The 19,396-nt window shown below is 44.5% G+C and overlaps 1 protein-coding gene across 2 annotated transcripts in view; it reads left to right on the forward strand.

Annotated features, from left to right (window-relative positions):
- OXSR1 (oxidative stress responsive kinase 1) overlaps window positions 1-19,396 on the forward strand; it is a 258,627-nt gene that overhangs the window by 187,057 nt on the left and 52,174 nt on the right. For both annotated transcript variants that reach the window (XR_003941568.1, XM_030198016.1), the window contains exons 14-15: window positions 4,986-5,059; window positions 18,829-18,881. Coding sequence is in view for 1 of the 2 variants with exons in the window: in XM_030198016.1 (XP_030053876.1) it covers window positions 4,986-5,059; window positions 18,829-18,881 (127 nt within the window). In the remaining variant the exon portion in view is untranslated. The remainder of the gene's footprint in view (window positions 1-4,985; window positions 5,060-18,828; window positions 18,882-19,396) is intronic.

Below are 19,396 nucleotides of genomic sequence, written 5' to 3' on the forward strand. Positions count from 1 at the left end.
ACAGTCTGAGTAAATTGCCAGCCACCACTAAGCATTTGTTCAATCCTACCAGACGCTGTCTGTGTGAAAACTGCCAAAAGATAGCAAGGAAAAAAAACCATTGGACCCAATCTGTCCTTCCAACTGTCGCCCCCATCTCCCTCCCTTTCTTATCCAAGATACTGGAACGTGCTGTTCACTGCCATTATCTCGACTTTCTTTCATCTCAAGCTATTCTTGATCCACTCCAATCTGGCTTTCACCCTCTTCATTCAACTGAAACAGCCCTTGCTAAAGTCTCCAATGACCTGTTCCTGGCCAGATACAAAGGTCTCTATTCTATCCTTATCCTTCTCAATCTGCTGCTTTTGACCTGTTGGCACTGCCTTCTCCTTGATACGCTGTCCTCGCTTGGATGGTTTTCTTCTTATTTCTCCCATCGCACATTTAGTGTATACTCTGGTGGATCCTCCACTTGTATCCCACTATCAGCTTGTGTACCTCAGGGCTCTGTCTTGGGACCTCTTCTTTTCTCCATCTATACTTCTTTCTTTGGTGCTCTGATCTCTTCCCATAGTTTTCAGTATCACCTTTATACTGACTCTTCCTCCATTCTCTGTCTGTGGATAACACACTCATCCTCTCTGTCTCATCAGCTTGTAACCTTGGTGTTATCTTGACTCCTCTCTCTCTCTCTCTCTCTCTCCTCTCTCTCTCTCTCTCTTCTCTCTCTCTCTCTCTCTCTCTCTCTCTCTCTCTCTCTCTCTCTCTCTCTCTCTCTCTCCTCTCTCTCTCTCTCTCTCTCTCTCTCTCTCTCTCTCTGCACATATCCAACAGATTGCTAAAACCTGTTGTTTCTTTCGCTATAATATCACCAAAATTCTACCTTTCCTTTCTGATCACACTATCAAAACCCTTATTCACACTCTTATCACCTCTCATTTAGACTACTGCAACTTGCTTCTCAAAGGTCTCCCACTAAGCCATCTCTCTCCTCTTCAATCTGTTCAAAGTTCTGTTGCACGACTTATATGCAGCCAGTGTCACTATGTTCATATTAGCCCTCTCCTCAAGCCATTTCATTGGCTCCCTATCCATTTCCGCATACAGTTTAAATGCCTCTTATTGACTTAGAAGTGCATTTACTCTGCAGCTCCTCAGTACCTCTCCTCTCTTATCTCTCCCTACACTCTGGGAACTCAGTTCATCGGGAATCTATCTGTAACCTTATCCTCCACTGCCAACTCCAGACTCTGTTCCTTTTATCTTGTTGCACCATATGCCAAGAATAGACTTTCTGAGCCAGTACGTCAAGCTCCATCTCTGGCCGTCTTCGAATCTAGGCTAAAAGCCCACCTTTTTGATGCTGCTTTTAACTCCTTATTCCTGTCCACTTGTACAGTACAGTACCCATGTATTCTTTATCATTCCCATCTTAGTAATTCCCTTATCTCTTATTTTTCCTGTCATGGTTAGATTATAAGCTCTTTCAAGCTCTTTATGTTTAAGTGTACAGTGCTGCGTATGTCTAGTAGCACTATAGAAATAATTAGTAGTATAGTAGTTTTGCCCTTAATTTTTCAACCAGTTGTTTGGAGAGCCATCTAGGCTTCCTGTTTCTCTTGTTTACTTTCCTTGTGTAAAGATCAGTTGCCATATTTATAACAGTTTTCAGTTTGGACCACAGTGCTTCCACTTCACCTATGCCTACCCATGCCATTTTACCAAAACCAGTATGTCTGAAATCCAGTACTTTGATTTTTTGTCTGCACTCACTTTTGCTCTTATATCAAACCATATTGTATGGTGATCACTATTACCTAGGTGGTCACCAACACAGACATTGGAAACACTTCCTCCATTTGTGAGCACTAGATCCAGTGTTGACCCTTCCCTCGTGGGTTCCATCACCATTTGTCTGAGCAAAGCACTTTGACAAGCATCCACAGTCTCTCTACTTCTTTCCGATTCTACTGATGGGATGTTCCAGTTCACATCAGGCAAGTTGAAATCTCCCAAAAAATAGGACCTCCCCTTTCATTCCAGGATTATGAATATCTTCTATTTATTTATTACATTTGTATCCCGCACTTTCCCACTAAAAGCAGGCTCAATGCGACTTAAATAGTAAAAGGTAACACAGAATTTTGTTATGTAAAGTAGGAAATCAGATCCTTGTCCAGCTTCTCCATTTGTGCCGAAGTCTGTAGATGACACCCATGTGGATACAGACTCCGTCGTCTCTTTCCAGGGTGATCCATATAGCTTCTTCCTTTCACTAGGTACCCACATTTCAGCTGGTCTAATATTGTTTTTAATATAGAACGCCACTTCTCACCTCATCAGTCCTCCCTATCCTTTCTGAAAAGATTATATCCCGGTATGGTCGTATCCCATTCATGGGAATCATTGAACCATGTCTCTGTAATAGCAGCAATATCCAAGTTTTCCTCAAATATCAGGGCATGCAAATCTTGAACCATTTTACTTACTACTGTGAGCATTTGTGCTCATTACTTTTACATGTGCTAAGTGAGTTTGGATGGTTTTCTCTGTTTACATTCCCTTTTCCTCTTCCATCATGGTTTTTTTCCTGGGGTGACTTTCTGAATCCTTTTTTTTTCCTTTTGTCACCCCCAACCTCTAGTTTGAATGTCTAGAAATACACTGTGAATTTGTCCCCAAGGATCATTTTTCCTGTGAAAGATATATAGCCCATCATTACAGTAGTCTGTTACTTTTCCATGTACTACCCCATCCTGCTATGTATCTATAACCAGGAGTTCCAGAGTGAAGATGAACCAAACTTTATTAATCAGTATATTGAGTCAATATATACTGATTAATAAAGTTTGGTTCATCTTCACTCTGGAACTCCTGGTTTTTTACCCACTGCTTTGTTGTATTGTGACTATCCATGGGACTTCGTTGAGTTCTCTACATGTATCTATAACCACCACACCAAGCTTCAAGCCATTTACTGAATTCCTCTGTTTTACTTAGTCTTTCCTCTCCCTTCTCACACAAAACATTCCTGGAGTACTTCATTGTAAAAGAGTGCCTTACAGTCTTCCATTTATCCATTTGGTCATTTGCAATGCTAAAAATATGCAAATCAGCTGATTTTAATTAATGCTTGGTCTGTTTATGATGGATTGGCTTTTGCTGTGGTTTTATGTTGTCTCCATTGGAGTTTAGAATTGGCAAATTATTCCTTTCTTGTGATTTTTATTCCTTCTAACTTAATGGAAGTTGGGATGAATTATACAAAAGAGGTCAAGAATGTCTAGGGGAAAATAACTCTACAGAAATGTAACAGTACAGGATGAACTTGTTATGGTGGGGGGGGGGGGGAGCAGCAAAAGACATTCATTTCTGTGGGAGCAGATCTGGGAGCAAAATAACTCTGAAAAATTAACAGAATAAGATGAAGTTTGGCAAGTGGGAAAAATTGGTAAAAATATGCATAGAAGTTTTGAAAATGGACCAAAAATACTGAGGGTTCCAGAGAAATAAGTCAGCCCTCCCCCCCACCCTTAAAAATTGCCCATTGTTTTTCTCTGGAAGAAGCTCTAGCTTCGTTAGAATAGAAATTTCCATGACTGCTATGTTTCATTGTATGTAATTTCTTTTTAAATTGCCTTGCCCTGTTCTTTCCCATTCTATTAAACAAACCTCACCCAAAATTCCCATTGCACAAACTGCTGCCAACCCAAGAAAACTACCTCCAGAACTGCCTCACAAAATGCTTCCACCTCAAAAATTACCACTGCAACTGCCCTACCCTCCCTGTAAGCAGCCCCCCAAGGATTATGCCTAACTACCCCTGCATTCTGAAACTGCTCTACCCTCAAAACATAGGCTCAAACTGCTTCATAACCAAAGAATACGCCTTTGCAACTATCCCACCTCAATAGCTATCCCTGCAACTGTCCCACAACCAAATATTCCCCCACAAACAGTCCTACCCCCGAAAGTTCCATCCTACAAAGGGAAAACTATGCCTGCAACTACCCTACCCCAAGTGCTCCACACCCAAAGGTATTTTTTCAACTGCCCTGCTCCCAATATTTTTGACTCCCTTTCAGTGTCCTGCAAAACTGCCTCACTCCCCAAATCTACTTTCTGCAACTGTCTCCCATATGTGGTAATATGACACCACCTGGCACATCCCAGGATGCACTTCATGGGCAGGGTGCTGCCCAGGGCTTTTTTTGAGGGGGTACTTGGGGGTACTGAGTACTGGCACCTTTTACATTGTCTGCTAAAATTGACCCATGGATTGCAAGTTTTATTGGAAGAGCTCAGGCTCTACACACCAATTCTTCCTTGTCATAGATTCTGTGACTGTTGCAGGGGCCCTGGCTATTGTGGGGTGGGTCCTTCAGTGATAACCCCACCCCTGAAGGGTGGCCTAGCATTTGAGTACCGGCACCTTTTTTGCTAGTTAAAATGCACTGGTGCTGCCATTTTGGAGATGGCAGTGGTGGAGGTAGGAGCAAATGGTTATAGGGTTGGGAGGCCTAGGCAAGGCATTGCAGAGCTGGGAGGAGGCCCACTATAGTACCAGGGAGCATTTGAGGAGTCGGGTGGGTGTCCTAGACACCTGTTTTTTTTTTTTTTTTTGGGTGGGTGGGAACAGGTATTGGTTTGGGGTGATACTTAAGGCATTGAGTTGAGATGTGGGGCGGGAATACAAATGCCACAGCATGCTAGTGTTTGTTTTTTATGCCACTCTTTCAGTGCCTGAGCTAATTGCTGCTCGGGCACTAACAGGAAAGGTGATACTTAGCAGTGAGCTGCAGATTACTGCTGCGGTTTGAACATGATAGTAATTTATATGCTTGTTGATTGATAGCATGCTGCAGAATTTGTTTCTGTGCTAATTTTGTGGTACTATGCAGGCTCTTGAGGCTTTTTGCATAGGCCCCTGAGTTTGTAAAGTTCTGCCATGTATTTGTTTGAATGCATACTATCAAAGTAAAATGACATCTTATTTCTTTCAGGCTCCTCCTGCAATTGCAGTGCCTCCAGTGCAAGGTGAAGTTAAAGGTGTTATCAGTCTTGTATTAAGGTTAAGGTAGGTCTTTTACCTATCTTCTAATTTCTTTCCTTTATGCTGATGTCATAAATGTGAGCGCACAAGTTATGAATCTAAGTTGAGAAGCAAATGAAAATTAGCAAAAATTCTGTTTTCTGAAAATTAACAATTTAGTGTAATTGTATCCTGTGGATGCTCTTAGCACCAAATAGATTTTCAGAGTTTTCTGAAAAGAAAGGTATAAAATCATAGAAAATGGACAGCAGATAAAGACCCTGTGGTCTATCCAGCCTACTGCATTGTATTAAGGTACTTTGTGTCAGTTGGATGGATTATAGTTGAGAGCTATTGTGGTAATTTATCAGCCACCTAATGGAGGTGGCTTAGTATCTCTGTTGAAGCTAGTTAATTTTCTTTACAATTCTTCTTTCTTTTTAGCAGCAGACAATTTTAATTACCTAGTTGAATCTAAGCCAGCAGTGCAATTATATAATGAGATGTAAATGGGTACTAGTTGTTCTGTTCCATGATCTAATAACTAGACTAACCATCGTAAATGACACTTTCTCTATGCCCTCCTTCTGTTGTGTGTAGACTACTGTAACACTATCTACTCAGGTCTTCTGCAATACTCAGTATGCCATCTACAGATGATCCAAAACAATGCTTTCCTTGTCATCAAGCAGATGAAGCCATTACGTATGGGTTATGTCCATCAACCAGCAGGGGAGATAGAGAGCACTCAAACTTTCACAGTGCCCTCTTGGCCAGCTAGCTCCCACTGCCTCTTCAGTATTCTCTATCTCCCTTAGCAGGGTGGCTGCAGCTTGTTCGAGCTCCAGAAAAATCTGCTGGGAGGTGGTTCCTGGCTTGCCAGTTGTTAACCGGGGTGTTGGAGGCTATAGCAGCTTCACTTTAAAGGCACATAGGTTAGCCCTTTCCCTGCCTTACCATACCTCTGTGGATGTGGACATATTGCCTTGCTTCCCCTGTCCTTACCCACCAACAGTGGATGCAGGCATATAGGTTCTTCCTTTCCCTGCCTTTCCCATTCATCTGAGCCTCCGGAGTCTTCAATACCTCTGCTTTCCTCACAGCTTAAAAAAAAAAAAAAAAAAAAAAGTTGTGTCGCGTTTTTAAACGCAGAGACGCTGGAACAGAGGTTTTTGACCTGATTTTCAGCAGGATCGTAGTTGTACACTAGATCCTTTGAGGTAAGAGTGTTTTCCAACTCCTCCGGGGTGGGCCCGCGATCGGGGCGATTTTGGCGCGAACCGCCATTTTGGATTTTACCGCCGTTTTTCGGCGATGGCTGCGGACTATGTAAAGCGCTGTTCCACTTGTGGCAAGCGCAAATCAGCAGCAGGGCTCTGTAAATCGTGCTGTATTGGCGTAGGAGCCGGCCCGAGCATGGCGAGCGATGTTTCTTCCCGCTCTGAGCTGGCAGCGGGCGCCATTTTGCTTACACCGCATGGCACGGCCTCCGTGGACACGGAGAGACCTGAGCCGGGTGGGGCACCTCGAGATGAGGTTATTTCAGGAGTGGCTAGCACCGGACAGGATTTGGGTGCCCAAGGTGAGATTTTCTCCCCGGATTTTGTGCTTTTGCTGCATAAAGCATACATGATGGAAAGAGCCCTCCCTCAAGGGTCGCCTGAGGCTCCTCTGATTGCCCCCCCGATGGATTCCGGCCTGGGACTGCCCAGTGAGGTTTTTTTTCCCGGATGCTTGGCCTAAAGATAAGCGCAGAAGGGTTAATTCCCCTTCAGATTGTGGTGCACCTTCCCCCCCCCCCCCCCCCCCCCCCGTGGTCGGGGTGTGAGGATTCGGAGAACTCTGACAGACGTTCTTGGTCTGAGGAACCAGAGTCAGGTGCGGATTTACCACAGGATCTGGATGATCCCTCCGCGGTGAGGATTTTCCACCGTGATGAGCTGCCAGCGCTTATTTCAGATACCCTGCAGGCCCTCTCGATTGAAGATCCTGACAGTGGCATGGCCTCCTCTGGTAATCCCAGGATGGCTAGTACCAAGAAAGCTGCTCGGGCCTTCCCTTTGCATGACTCCATCCTAGAGCTTGTTTCGGCTCAGTGGGCTGACCCCGAGGGACCTTTGAGAGTTTCCAGGGCTATGGGGCAGTTATACCCTCTGCTTGAGGGACATATGGCTCGTTTTCAAATGCCTACAGTGGATGCCCTAGTCACTGCGGTGACAGAGAACTACCCTTCCTGTTGAAGGAGGTGTTGCCCTGAAGGATGTTCAAGACCGTAGGCTGGAAACAGCGTTGAAACGGTCCTTTGAAATTGCAGGTCTCACTGTTCGGGCATCTGCATGCAGCTGTTATGCTGTGAGAGCCTGCCTAGCTTGGCTGCAACAGGCAGTGGCTCAGCCCGGAGATGGAGCGGAGCCCTTCTTGGATGTGGCTCTGCGGATGGAGGTGGCCTTGTCCTTTCTGGCTGATGCCCTTTATGACCTTGTCAGAGCTTCGGCTAAACAAATGGCAGTAGCAGTGGCGGCTCGCCGTCGTCTGTGGCTACGACACTGGGCAGCGGACATGGCCTCTAAGCAAAGGTTGGTGAAGTTGCCTTTTCAAGGACTTCTATTTGGTGAAGAGTTAGAGAAAATTGTGAAAGGCCTGGGTGATCCAAAACCCCAGCGCTTGGCCGAAGATAGGCAGAGGCCTTCCTCTAAGGGCCAGCCGGTCCACTCCTTGTACAGACCTCGCTTCCGTGAAGCTAGAAGGTACCGCCCGGGGCGTTCTGCTGGGTTCACTTCACGTGCCCGTGGTCAGCAGAGGAACTCCTTTCGCTCGGACAAGTATTCCGCAGCCGGTGGCTCAAGACCAGGAGTTCAGGGGCGACCCTCTCAATGATGGTGCGCCGGCCCTCTCCTCGATGCCTGTCATCGGAGGATGGCTTTCCCTCTTTGTCGAGGAGTGGGCCAAGATTTCCTCAGATCAGTGGGTTCTGGACCTGATCAGAGATGGATACAGAATAGAATTCAACGCCCCAGTAAGAGACGTGTTTGTGGAGTCCCGATGTGGTTCTGCCGTCAAACGGGCGGCGGTGGAGGAGACTTTACAAGGTCTGATTCAGTTAGGGGCTGTGACCCCGGTGCCTCCCGCCGAGCAAGGCTGCGGCCGATACTCCATCTACTTTGTGGTGCTGCGAAAAGGTGGGTCCTTTCACCCTATTCTGGACTTAAAAGAAGTGAACAAGTCCCTGAGAGTGCGGCATTTCCACATGGAATCCCTGCGCTCCGTCATTGCGGCGGTTCAGCCAGGAGAGTTTCTCACGTCTCTAGACCTGAAAGAAGCTTACTTGCACATACCGATTTGGCCCCCGCACCAGAAGTTTCTGAGGTTTGCGGTGTTGGGAAAACATTTCCAGTTCAGGGCCTTGCCTTTTGGCCTTGCCACAGCTCCCCGAACCTTTTCGAAGGTAATGGTGGTAGTAGCTGCTTTTCTCAGGCGAGAAGGTATCAGGGTTCACCCGTACCTAGACGACTGGCTCATCAGAGCAGACTCTGCAACAGAGAGCTTACAAGCTACAGCCAGAGTGGTCTCAGTACTGCAATCTCTAGGCTGGGTCGTCAATATGGCCAAAAGTCACCTGTCCCCTTCATAATCTCTAGAGTTTTTGGGGGCCAGGTTCGACACAGTCTCGGGCTATGTGTTCCTACCCGAGCCAAGGCGGTGCAAGCTTCAGAATCAGGTCCGTCTGCTCCTGAGGATGCCTCGCCCACGAGCTTGGGACATTGTCCAGCTGCTGGGATCGATGGTACCCTGGGCGAGAGCGCACCTGAGACCTCTACAGTATTCCCTACTCCGGAGATGGTCTCCTATTTCTCAGGATTACCAATGCAGACTTACTTGGCTTCCTGCGGCCCATCTCAGCATGGAGTGGTGGCTCTCGGACAGCATGCTGCGGCGAGGAATGCCGCTGACGCTCCCCGTTTGGTGCCTAGTGGTAACAGATGCCAGCCTGAAGGGCTGGGGCGCACACTGCAAGGGGAAGCATGCCCAGGGTCTATGGACACCCGAGGAGTCGGAGTGGTCCATCAACCGCCTAGAGTTGAAAGCGGTGTTCCAGGCGCTTCTGGCCTTTCAAGTGACCCTGGAAGGGATTGGCTGTCAGAGTGATGTCGGACAACACGACAACGGTGGCCTATATAAATCGACAAGGCGGAACAAGGTGCAGAGCACTAGCCGCGCAGGCCGAACTGATTTGCCACTGGGCCGAGCTGCATCTTCAGTGTCTGTCGGCAGCTCATATTGCAGGTCAGAGCAATGTGCAGACCGATTATCTGAGCAGGCATCAGATCGATCCAGCAGAATGGAATCTGGCAGACGAAGTATTCCTGCAGATCTGTGCCAAATGGGGCAAGCCCATGATGGATCTAATGGCGACAAGTGCCAATACCAAAGTCCAGTGCTTCTTCAGCAGACGGAGAGATCCTCGCTCGGCGGGGTTGGATGCTTTGGCTCAACCCTGGCCTCCGGGTCTACTTTGTGTTTCCCCCATGGCCCTTGATAGGGTGCCTGCTCTTGCGGATTCGGCTGCACCCAGGAGAAGTGGTCCTCATCGCCCCGGATTGGCCAAGGAGACCTTGGTATGCAGACCTCCGACAGATGCTCCTGGAGGCTTCTCTGCCATTACCTTTGGTACCGAACCTGTTGACTCAGGGACCGGTAGCCATGGAGGACGCCGGCCGCTTTGGTCTTACGGCATGGCTATTGAGAGGGCGCAATTGAGGGATAAAGGTTATACCAATAAAGTTATTTCCACTCTCCTGCAAGCCCGCAAGCGGTCCACTTCCGTGGCTTATGCCAGGATTTGGTGCCTGTTTGAGTCTTGGTGTGCTTCCAGAGCCATTGTTCCAATGCGGGCTCCTGTCTCGCCGATTCTGGACTTTTTGCAGGAAGGTGTACAAAAAGGCTTGGCCTATAATTCCCTGCGGGTGCAGGTGGCAGCGTTGGCCTCCCTTCGTGGTAAGGTGGAAGGCGTGTCTTTGGCTGCTCACCCAGATGTGGCACGGTTTCTTAGAGGGGTGCTTCGGCTCCTACCTCCAGTGCGAGCACCCTGTCCAGCTTGGAACCTGGGGCTAGTTTTGAAAACCCTGCAGGCATCTCCTTTTGAGCCGCTTCGGCGAGCATCGGAGAAAGACTTGACACTGAAGGCAGTTTTTCTGGTGGCCATAACCTCGGCGAGACGGGTGTCAGAGCTCCAGGCGCTGTCCTGTAGAGACCCATTTCTGCAGTTTTCAGAGTCCGGAGTCACGGTTCGGACTGTGCCTTCCTTTATGCCTAAGGTGGTTTCAGCCTTTCACTTAAACCAGCCTATTTTCTTGCCCTCTTTTTCAGAGGAAGAGTTTCCAGAATCTTTTGGGCAGCTGCACCTTTTGGATGTGCGCAGGACTCTGCTGCAGTATCTGCGAGTTACTAACTCTTTCAGGACTTCTGATCATCTGTTTGTTTTGCTATCCGGTTCTCGCAGAGGGTATCCAGCGTTTAAAGCCACTATTGCCCGCTGGCTCAAAGAAACTATCTTTTCAGCTTATCTGCTGGCCGGCAGGGTTCCACCTGTAGCCTTTAAGGCACATTCTACTAGAGCGATTTCTTCCTCTTGGGCTGAAACTGGAGCACTCTCTCTTCAAGAGATATGCAGTGCAGCAACATGGGCTTCTAAGCTCTCCTTTGCCCGACATTACAGGCTGGATGTGGCTGCCAGGAGGGATGCGCGATTTGGTGCACAAGTGCTAGCTCGTGGTGTGGCTTGTTCCCACCCTATCTAGGGATTGCTTTGTTACATCCCATACGTAATGGCTTCATCTGCTTGATGACAAGGAAGGGAAAATTAGGTTCTTACCTTGGTAATTTTCTTTCCTTTAGTCATAGCAGATGAAGCCATGAGCCCTCCCTGTATGATTGTCTGTATGCTGTGAATCTGTTTTTCAGGTTCTGTTCTAATTTCCTGAAGTTCCTTCCTTGGGAGAAAGTTGGAAAACAATCTTCAGATTCATGTTCAGTTTAAATTTAGGAGGATGTGTTCATTCTCTCCAGCATGTTTTGGAGAATGTGTTGATTCTCTCCAGGAGGCGCGTGTGTTCCCCTCCAGTTCTATAAATAGGAGGATGAGTTCATTCCCTCCAGTGTGTTGGGAGGATGTGTGATTCCCTCCAGGAGGCGCGTGTGTTCCCCTCCACTTATACAATAAGGAGGATGAGTTTATTCCCTCCAGGAGGATGTGCATTCCCTCCTTTATGAGTTCATGCCCTTGTGATGGGCCATCGTTCGCTGTGAGGAAAGCTCTTGTGATTCCCATTGCGGTTTGCCATACTGCTTTGGAAGCTTCAAATACTGAAGAGGCAGTGGAGCTAGCTGGCCAAGAGGGCACTGTGAAAGTTTGAGTGCTCTCTATCTCCCCTGCTGGTTGATGGACACAACCCATACGTAATGGCTTCATCTGCTATGACTAAAGGAAAGAAAATTACCAAGGTAATTACCTAATTTTCCCATCTTAATTTTCTCCCACACTTACTAGATTTGTCTGAATTACTCCCCTACTTATCCAACTAATATTCTCAGCAAGAAAGTAAGCTGAATATAAAAATCCATACGTTCAATACATCTTAACCAAATTGATAAATCAGAAATAAGTCAAATACACTTAATCCACTATAGATTATTTTAATGATAAATTTACTGATTATCGTATAAATATTTGGTGGGCTGCTTATAAAGCCACAATACATGGAGTTTTAACTATACAGGAATAACAAAAAAAGAAAAAGAAAGAATTGGATGATCTTGAACAAAGTATTAAATCTTTGGAAAATGCTTATTTGTATATGCAAGATTGTAATACCTATCAGAAATTATTTAAAGTGATATATAATTTCAACACAATTTTAAGTAAAGAAGTGATATCTTTTTTTTTTTTTCCTACAAAAATCCTTCTGTTATACAGAACATAACAAAGCAGGTCACATGCTGGTGCAGTACCTTAAGACTAAAATACATTGCTCTAGGATATCACACATTACAGATGCTGATGGGATTGCACATTATACTGATGTTAAAATTGCTCAGTAATTTTCAGATTATTATGAACAATTTTATAATTCTGAAATAATTCCCTCTGAATCCCTTTTTCATTCTCTTTGGGTAATCTTACTCCCCCCCCCCCCCCCCCTCTCTCTCACCTGCACAAAAGGTATCCTTAGATGCAAGTTTCTCATTGTCAGAAATATTGACAGCAATTAAGGAATTATCTAGAAATAAATCCCCTGGCCAATGATGGTTTAAACGATTGAATTTTATAATGCTTTAGCAGCTGTTCTTAATCCCAAACTCCTCACATTATATGAACATATAATGGGGAAATAGGCTCTTTTTTTTTTTTTTTTGGAATCTAAAGTTATACCTAAACCGGGGGTAGATCCAGCTAATGTTTCCAATTATCGCCCTATATCTTATAAATGTAGATAGTAAAATTTATGCCAAAATTTTAAACCAATCATTTACAAAAAGGTCTACCCTTCCTTATACATAGAGACCAAAATGGTTTTACACTTGGAAGATTACCTTCAGATAATTCTAGGTTATTCTGGAACGAACATGTGTGCACTGTTGATAGTGATAGCCCATTAATTGCTTTGTCCCTTGATGCTGAGAAAGCATTTGGTCGTATTGAATGGCCTTATCTCTTTAAAGTTCTTCAGTGGTTTGGCTTTAATGGCCCTTTCTTGAATATGATTAAGCATATTTATAATTCTCCTCAAGCATTCATCTCTGCTAATTACATTTCTTCAAAATTTTTTCTTAAAAGAGAAACTAAATTTATTTATTGCATTTGTATCCCACATTTTCCCACCTATTTGCAGGCTCAATGTGGCTTACAGAGTTTTGTTATGACATTGTCATTCCAGGATATCAGATACAATTAATAATGCACAGAGATTAAGTATGGGAAGAGAAAAAAGGAAAGTGTTAGGCGGGTAAGTATAGAAGGTGACCTTTCATATCTGGGTGGTTTGGCAAGGTAGTTTAGTAAGGCTATAGGTTCTCTTTGTAGGCCTTGTTGAAGAGATATGTTTTCAGAGATTTGCGAAAGTTAGTTATTTCGTCAATAGTTTTCAGGGTTGTAGGTAATGCATTCCACAACTGCGTGCCCTCTCATCGTTATTATTTAACTTGGCCATAGAACCACTTGCAATTTCCATTTGCACCAACCAAAACATATTAGATGTTATGTGATGAACCATTTAAATTATCCATATATGCTGATGACATTTTAATGTATGTAACTACTGACTGTATTCCCCACATCCTTAATTGCATTAATGCAGTCTCACAAATATTAGGGTATAAAGTCAATTGGTCAAAATCTGCTGTTAAGCCACTTTCTAAATTTGTATTAAAATTAATGCCACGCAATATCCATTTATTTGGGAATATAATAACCTAAAATATTGAGGAATAAATTACAGTACCTCCCCAGAAGATAGTCTTAAAATTAATGAATCCACTATCCTACAAATTACTAATGGTCCCCTAAACTCATGAGCTCTCTGTCAGTCATGGTGGGATAAAATTGAAGCTTTAAAAAATGGTATTAGCACCAAAATGTAATTATGTTTTTAGTACGATTCCTATATTTAAATATTCATTTTATAAAAAGCTCATGGTGTTAATTTCTAAATTCCTCTGGAATACCTCCACACCTCTTATTGCCATTAAAAAAAACTTCAACTTCCTAGGAGTCTTGGGGCTTAAATATTGCACACTTCAAGCTTTATCATTTAGCCTTTCAAATTTCTCTGGCCAAACATCGGTATTCACTCTTTCTCTTATGACACTCCTAGATGGGTGATTTTTGAAAAAGAAAAAAATATTTCCTCTACATTTAAATCAGCTTCCAACAATGAACGAGTTTTGTTATGCTGTAGACCATTTAATATTAAAAAGCACTTCACGTTCAATTAATTTTTGTGTTCTCTTTTAAATCTTAAATGGTCAAATTACATTGACATTTGGTTTAACTCTTATTTTCCCAATTAAATAATTTCCTAAGCTTCGTAATATATGTTTTTCTGCTAATACTTGGTTACATAGAAACAGAAAAACATGATAGCAGATAAAGGCCAAATGGCCCATCCAGTCTGCCCATCCTCTGTGCCACTAACTCTTCCTTTTCCTAAGGGATCCCACGTGCTCATTCCATGCTTTCTTAAACTCTGACAGCCAGATGCACAAAGTTACCGTTAAGGATCCGTCTGCATTTCCAAATCGGTAAAAATTTACCGATTTAGAAATAGAGGGATTCACAGAGAAAATCGCATGCAAATGAGCTGCTTGTTGCTTTTGAGACCCAGCTTTTGCATGCGATATGGGAGAAGCAAGTTGGTGAGCTGAGCATGTGCAGAACAGTCAATCGCTATGTGTGACTGCTCTGCGCATGCTACAGACAGCTCTCATACACATAGACAAGCTGTGTGTATGATAGCAGTAGATTTACCCTTTTTTTTTTTGGCAAACACAAAAGCACTCTTTTTTGGATGGCAGGGGCGTATCTGCGTGGGGCCACAGGGGCCTGGGCCCCCGCAGATTTCGCCCTGGCCCCCCTCCCCGCCGTCAACCCTCCCCCGCTGCTTACTTTTGCTGGCGGGGGCCCCCAACCCCCGCCAGCCGAGGTCCGACCCGCAATCTCCATATTTCGTCTTCCTCCGTGGCCATGTGCTTCAAGGAAGTAACGCTGCAGTGCTGATTGGTTGAATCCAGTTCGGGATTCAACCAATCAGCACTGCAGCGTTACTTCCTTGAAGCACATGGCCACGGAGGAAGACGAAATATGGAGATTGCGGGTTGGACCTCGGCTGGCGGGGGTTGGGGCCCCCCGCCAGCAAAAGTAAGCAACGGGGGAGGGTTGACGGCGGGGAGGGGGTGGAGAGAGGCGGCGGCGGGCGGGGGGGGGGGGGGAAGGGAGGCAAAAAAGTGCCCCCCCTCTCTGGCTCTGGCCCCCCCTACCGCCGAATTCCAGATACGCCCCTGTTGGATTGGGCATACCTGTATTGCAGCTCCCTGCAGGGAAAAAGTGGGAAAAACCTCTCTGCTGCTCTCCTCTCTTCTGTGAGGAATCAGCAGCATCAGGGCTTGGTTCCACCACCAGCTGTTCCTGCTGCTTCCTTCTATTGGCTGGCTGACATCCTAGAACGCCCATCTTCCTGAAGATGGACTGTCATTGGCTGGCTGCTGTCCCAATTCCTCCTCCCTGTAGGACTTCCCTGGTGACATCAGAGCTGTGAACTGATTGGATCCGAACTTCCTGGTGTCTCCCTCCAGTAATGAGTGGGCAGGACATTCCAGGCTGATGCTGTCCAATTGGTTTAGCCCCTCTCTGTGGAGAGGGACACCAATCAGTTCACAGCTCTAAAGTGATGTCATCAGGGAAGCCCTGCAGGGAGGAGGAGTTGGGACAGCAGTCAGCCAATGAGTCCATCTTCAGGGAGATGGACGTTCTAGGATGTCAGCTGGCCAATAGAAGGAAGCAGCAGGAACAGCTGGGGGTTGAACCAAGCCCGTTGCTAATTCTGTTATCTTTTTTGAGATGCGGCAACCAGAATTGAACACAATATTCACTTATCCCATAGAAACTAAGTTAAAAATATTAAGGAGTTGTCATTAAACCAACACCTGAATTGTGCACACCAGGTTAACTCTGTGATCGCTAAGGTATTTAATACTCTCTGGAGACTGGAAAGAGTAATACCATTCTTTGCATCTAGAATTGTATTGGTAATTGTTTTTTGTTCATGTGAAATGAACTGAGCAAACCTATGTGTTGATGACTAAGTCGATCTTTAGGAAAAAGATTTCTATGAAATATACTAGATTATAAAACACTGGTGCATAATACTTCTAAAATGTTAGAAAAATGGAGTATGACATTCCCAATGGTGATGAAGGGACAATGTCTTGGATGGTGTTTATTAAATTTAAATTCTCAGAAATGTATATTGTTTTGAGTACCTTATTTTATTGATTGGAGTGCTAAATGTATGCCATCATAATGTAAAAAAAAAAAGAAAGCTAGATATAACAAATGTCATGTAAAGGTACAGTGTGCATCAAAAGCAAAACTGAATATCACTTTGCATTAGTGTATACTAGATGAACGAATTATGCTGGCAGTGTCAGCCTAGTAGCAAGGCACTGAATATGACTACTTTAAACCCTGCTGTGGTGATTGTAAATACATGTCTTACCGGATGAAAGTATGTGGGGTTTTTTTTTTTTTTTTGGGGGGGGGGGGGGGAACCAATGAAAAAGTGAATAAATCAGCATGGTATGCGAGACAGTCAAGGAAATGGTGATAAGTAAAAGCGATCAAGAACAGATCCATGGAATTCTTACATATAAATCTTAATGCGTAAAGTTTGAGCAGCACATTCTTAATGCAGATACAATGAGTGCAATTTGAAAAGCGCATAGTGGTTCTTAGCTCTCATGTCTTGTGCTGTGAGATGATTAAGTGACAGTGCAGAAGAGGAGTAAAAATCTTGTCATCTTGACTGGTAGACTAGGCATATACTTTTGTATTTTGCTGTCGGAGCTACGTTTCATCTTATCTATCTTGCCATTCCTTTCTGCTCTGAACCTCTCAAAATTAGATATTACCAGCCTAAGATTATTGCACAGTAAGGCTCTTCAAAAATTGTGGCCTGATAAATGTAAAAGGCTTATCGTAAGATAGTACCTATTTTTACACAGTCTTTGCATAAGCATTCCTGGGAAGGTACTTTGGATGGCGCTAAAGTGGAGTAGAAATGTATATGGATATATTTATTTTTTTATATAATAATTGTGTGTGTGTACCCACAAAATGTCTGCACACTCTAGACCTTCAGATCAGGTGTAAATTTGTGCCATAGCATTTATACACTTCTGGGGGTTAATTGTATGAGCCTCGTTTTATAAAGGCACACAGGTGCCTAAGTTGCTTTGACAAAGTAAGTACTTCTTTTTTTGGGGGTGGGGGGGGGTACTTTTTATAAAAGTAACTTCCATAGGAACATGAAGAATTTTATTAAAACAAATACTTTTACTCAACTTTATCCAAATGATAATCAGAACAACTACTTTGAGTAAAAATTCATAAAGCAGCATTGAGGCATTTTGTCATGGGTGCTTATCACCTGCTTATTGACTGACGTGTGTATTTACTAAACTGCATTAGCTGTTTGATTGCAGGAATTATCACAGGTTGACATGAGCTCAAGCTAACAGAACAGGGTAAATACTGCACACAGTTAATGCACTGTGTTAAACAACAAAAGTGGAAGAGGGTGGGGAGTGGTCCAAGGCTGTGTTTTACACTTAGGGCCAGATGCACTAAACTTTAACGACCCTTTTACAACCCTTTAATGAACAAGATTTAAACCGTGACATGTATTAAAGGCCTTTTTCCGATGACTAGCAGCTAACGAAAACGGAATGCAGATGAGCAATTCGTGTACAAACCCCATTGTAACGAGATGCACTAACCTTTTCCGATTGCCTTAACGCAGGAAAAATGCAGGAAATCTAACGAGAGGTCTGTACCTCTCGTTAGGGCTGCCCGGCTTCCAAACTGTAATGTAAAAAAAAAAAAATCGGGAAGGAGGGGGCAAAAACGGGCATCGGGAGCGTCCTTTATTGACGCCCGAGGCCCCTGCTCCCCCTGCATTTATAAAAAAAAAAAAGGATCGGGAGGGGGCAAAGGTGCTTATCAGCGTCCTTTATGGATGTCCTTGCCCCTCCCCCCGCGTGCCCGAGGTCGCCGCTTCCCAAAAATCAAAACTACGTAGGTTACTTACGTCAACCTTACGTCAGACGGGGGCGGGCCCAGGAGGAAAGGAGAGACGCGAAGAGGCATCAGCTGTTCTTGCCCGTGCAGCACCTTCACACAGAGGTGAGAGGCGCTGCACGGGCCCGGTAAGACAGAGGGGGGGGAACGGCGGGGGCAGGTCACGGGGCGGAGGATGGCGGAAGGCGGAGCTGGGAAGAAAGAAAGGAAGGGGGGGGGGGCCGGGGCAGCTTAAAGTTTAGATTTTTGGGAAGCGGGGAGCAGCGGCGACCTTGGGCGGGCGGGCAAGGATGTCCATAAAGGACGTGTTTTGGTTTTTTAAAAAATTCTTACCCACATTAGCCATGCCGATAACGTATTCTTTCTGTGCGCATACGTTTCCTACTCAGCTACGGGGGATTTGCACCAGATTAGCGAAACTTTGCATCCGAGTTTTGAATACCGCACTAAACATTTCTGAGGTGTGTTTTTAGTGCATTCTTCGTTTTTTAAAATTCGTTAAGCACTTTTACGTTTTAGATTCTTTAACGTTTGGTTGATGCATCTGACCCTTAATTCAGAAGTTGTTACCATGTGCGGTTAACACACAATGCAGTTAATTATACCTCTTGAAGTGGTGCTAACTGCTTTGCATGATCTGCTGTGGGTTAGTGACTTTAGCCTCTGCATTAACCACATGGCAACATGCTAGGAATGCCACCAAAAATTAATGCAGAGGTTTTGCAGTTTGTGTTAATTTTGGCAGTTACTGTACAGTAATGTAGTTGCAGCTTAGTAAATAAAGGCTCCAAGTGTTTTCTTCATATTGCTTCCTTCTGTGTCAAGGTTGTGCTTGTAACAAATATTTGTCAGGCCATCTCAGTAGGTTAGTATTTTTAGTTACTGATCTAGAATATCTGCCAAACTTGCTTAAAGTTAATGTTGGATTAGATATCTGTTCACTGCTTCCATCCTTTTTTAACAGGAACTCCAAAAAGGAGCTCAATGATATTCGCTTTGAATTTACCCCAGGGAGAGGTAAGTTGTTTGTTTAATTCTAAGAGACAGACAGTGGCTCATGGAATGTTTTCCAACCGCTCTGCGTGCACATGTGTGTTGCACATTTGTGTGTATGTGTATATTTGTGTTGCCTTTGTGTGATTGTCTGTTTTTGTCTGTATGCCTCGGAGGGGTGGTTTGAATGGCACATGCTGTTAGTTTAAAGGAATAATAAAATAAAACCCAAGTGTATATCTAGCCAGATATGTCAACAGATTTTACAGGGTGATTTATTTATTTATTAACTATAATGTGCTGCTTTCCCAAGGCTGAGTATTGCTGTGTTCTCAACCTCTGATAGTGTGGTATACATAGCACCAAGTTGCATACTACAAATTTTAGTCTACATGTTGTACATATTGATCATTAAGAAAGCTATACGGGGAAGTCTCAAGTTTCACAGTAGAATTTACAACCAAGGAAATGAAATGTCCTTGTCCATGCCAGAATTGTGCAGGCAGTTGGATTATGTTGCCTTGCCTGTAGATGGAATC

Source organism: Microcaecilia unicolor, chromosome 1, assembly GCF_901765095.1.
Source record: "Microcaecilia unicolor chromosome 1, aMicUni1.1, whole genome shotgun sequence".
Classification (NCBI taxonomy): Eukaryota; Metazoa; Chordata; class Amphibia; order Gymnophiona; family Siphonopidae; genus Microcaecilia; species Microcaecilia unicolor.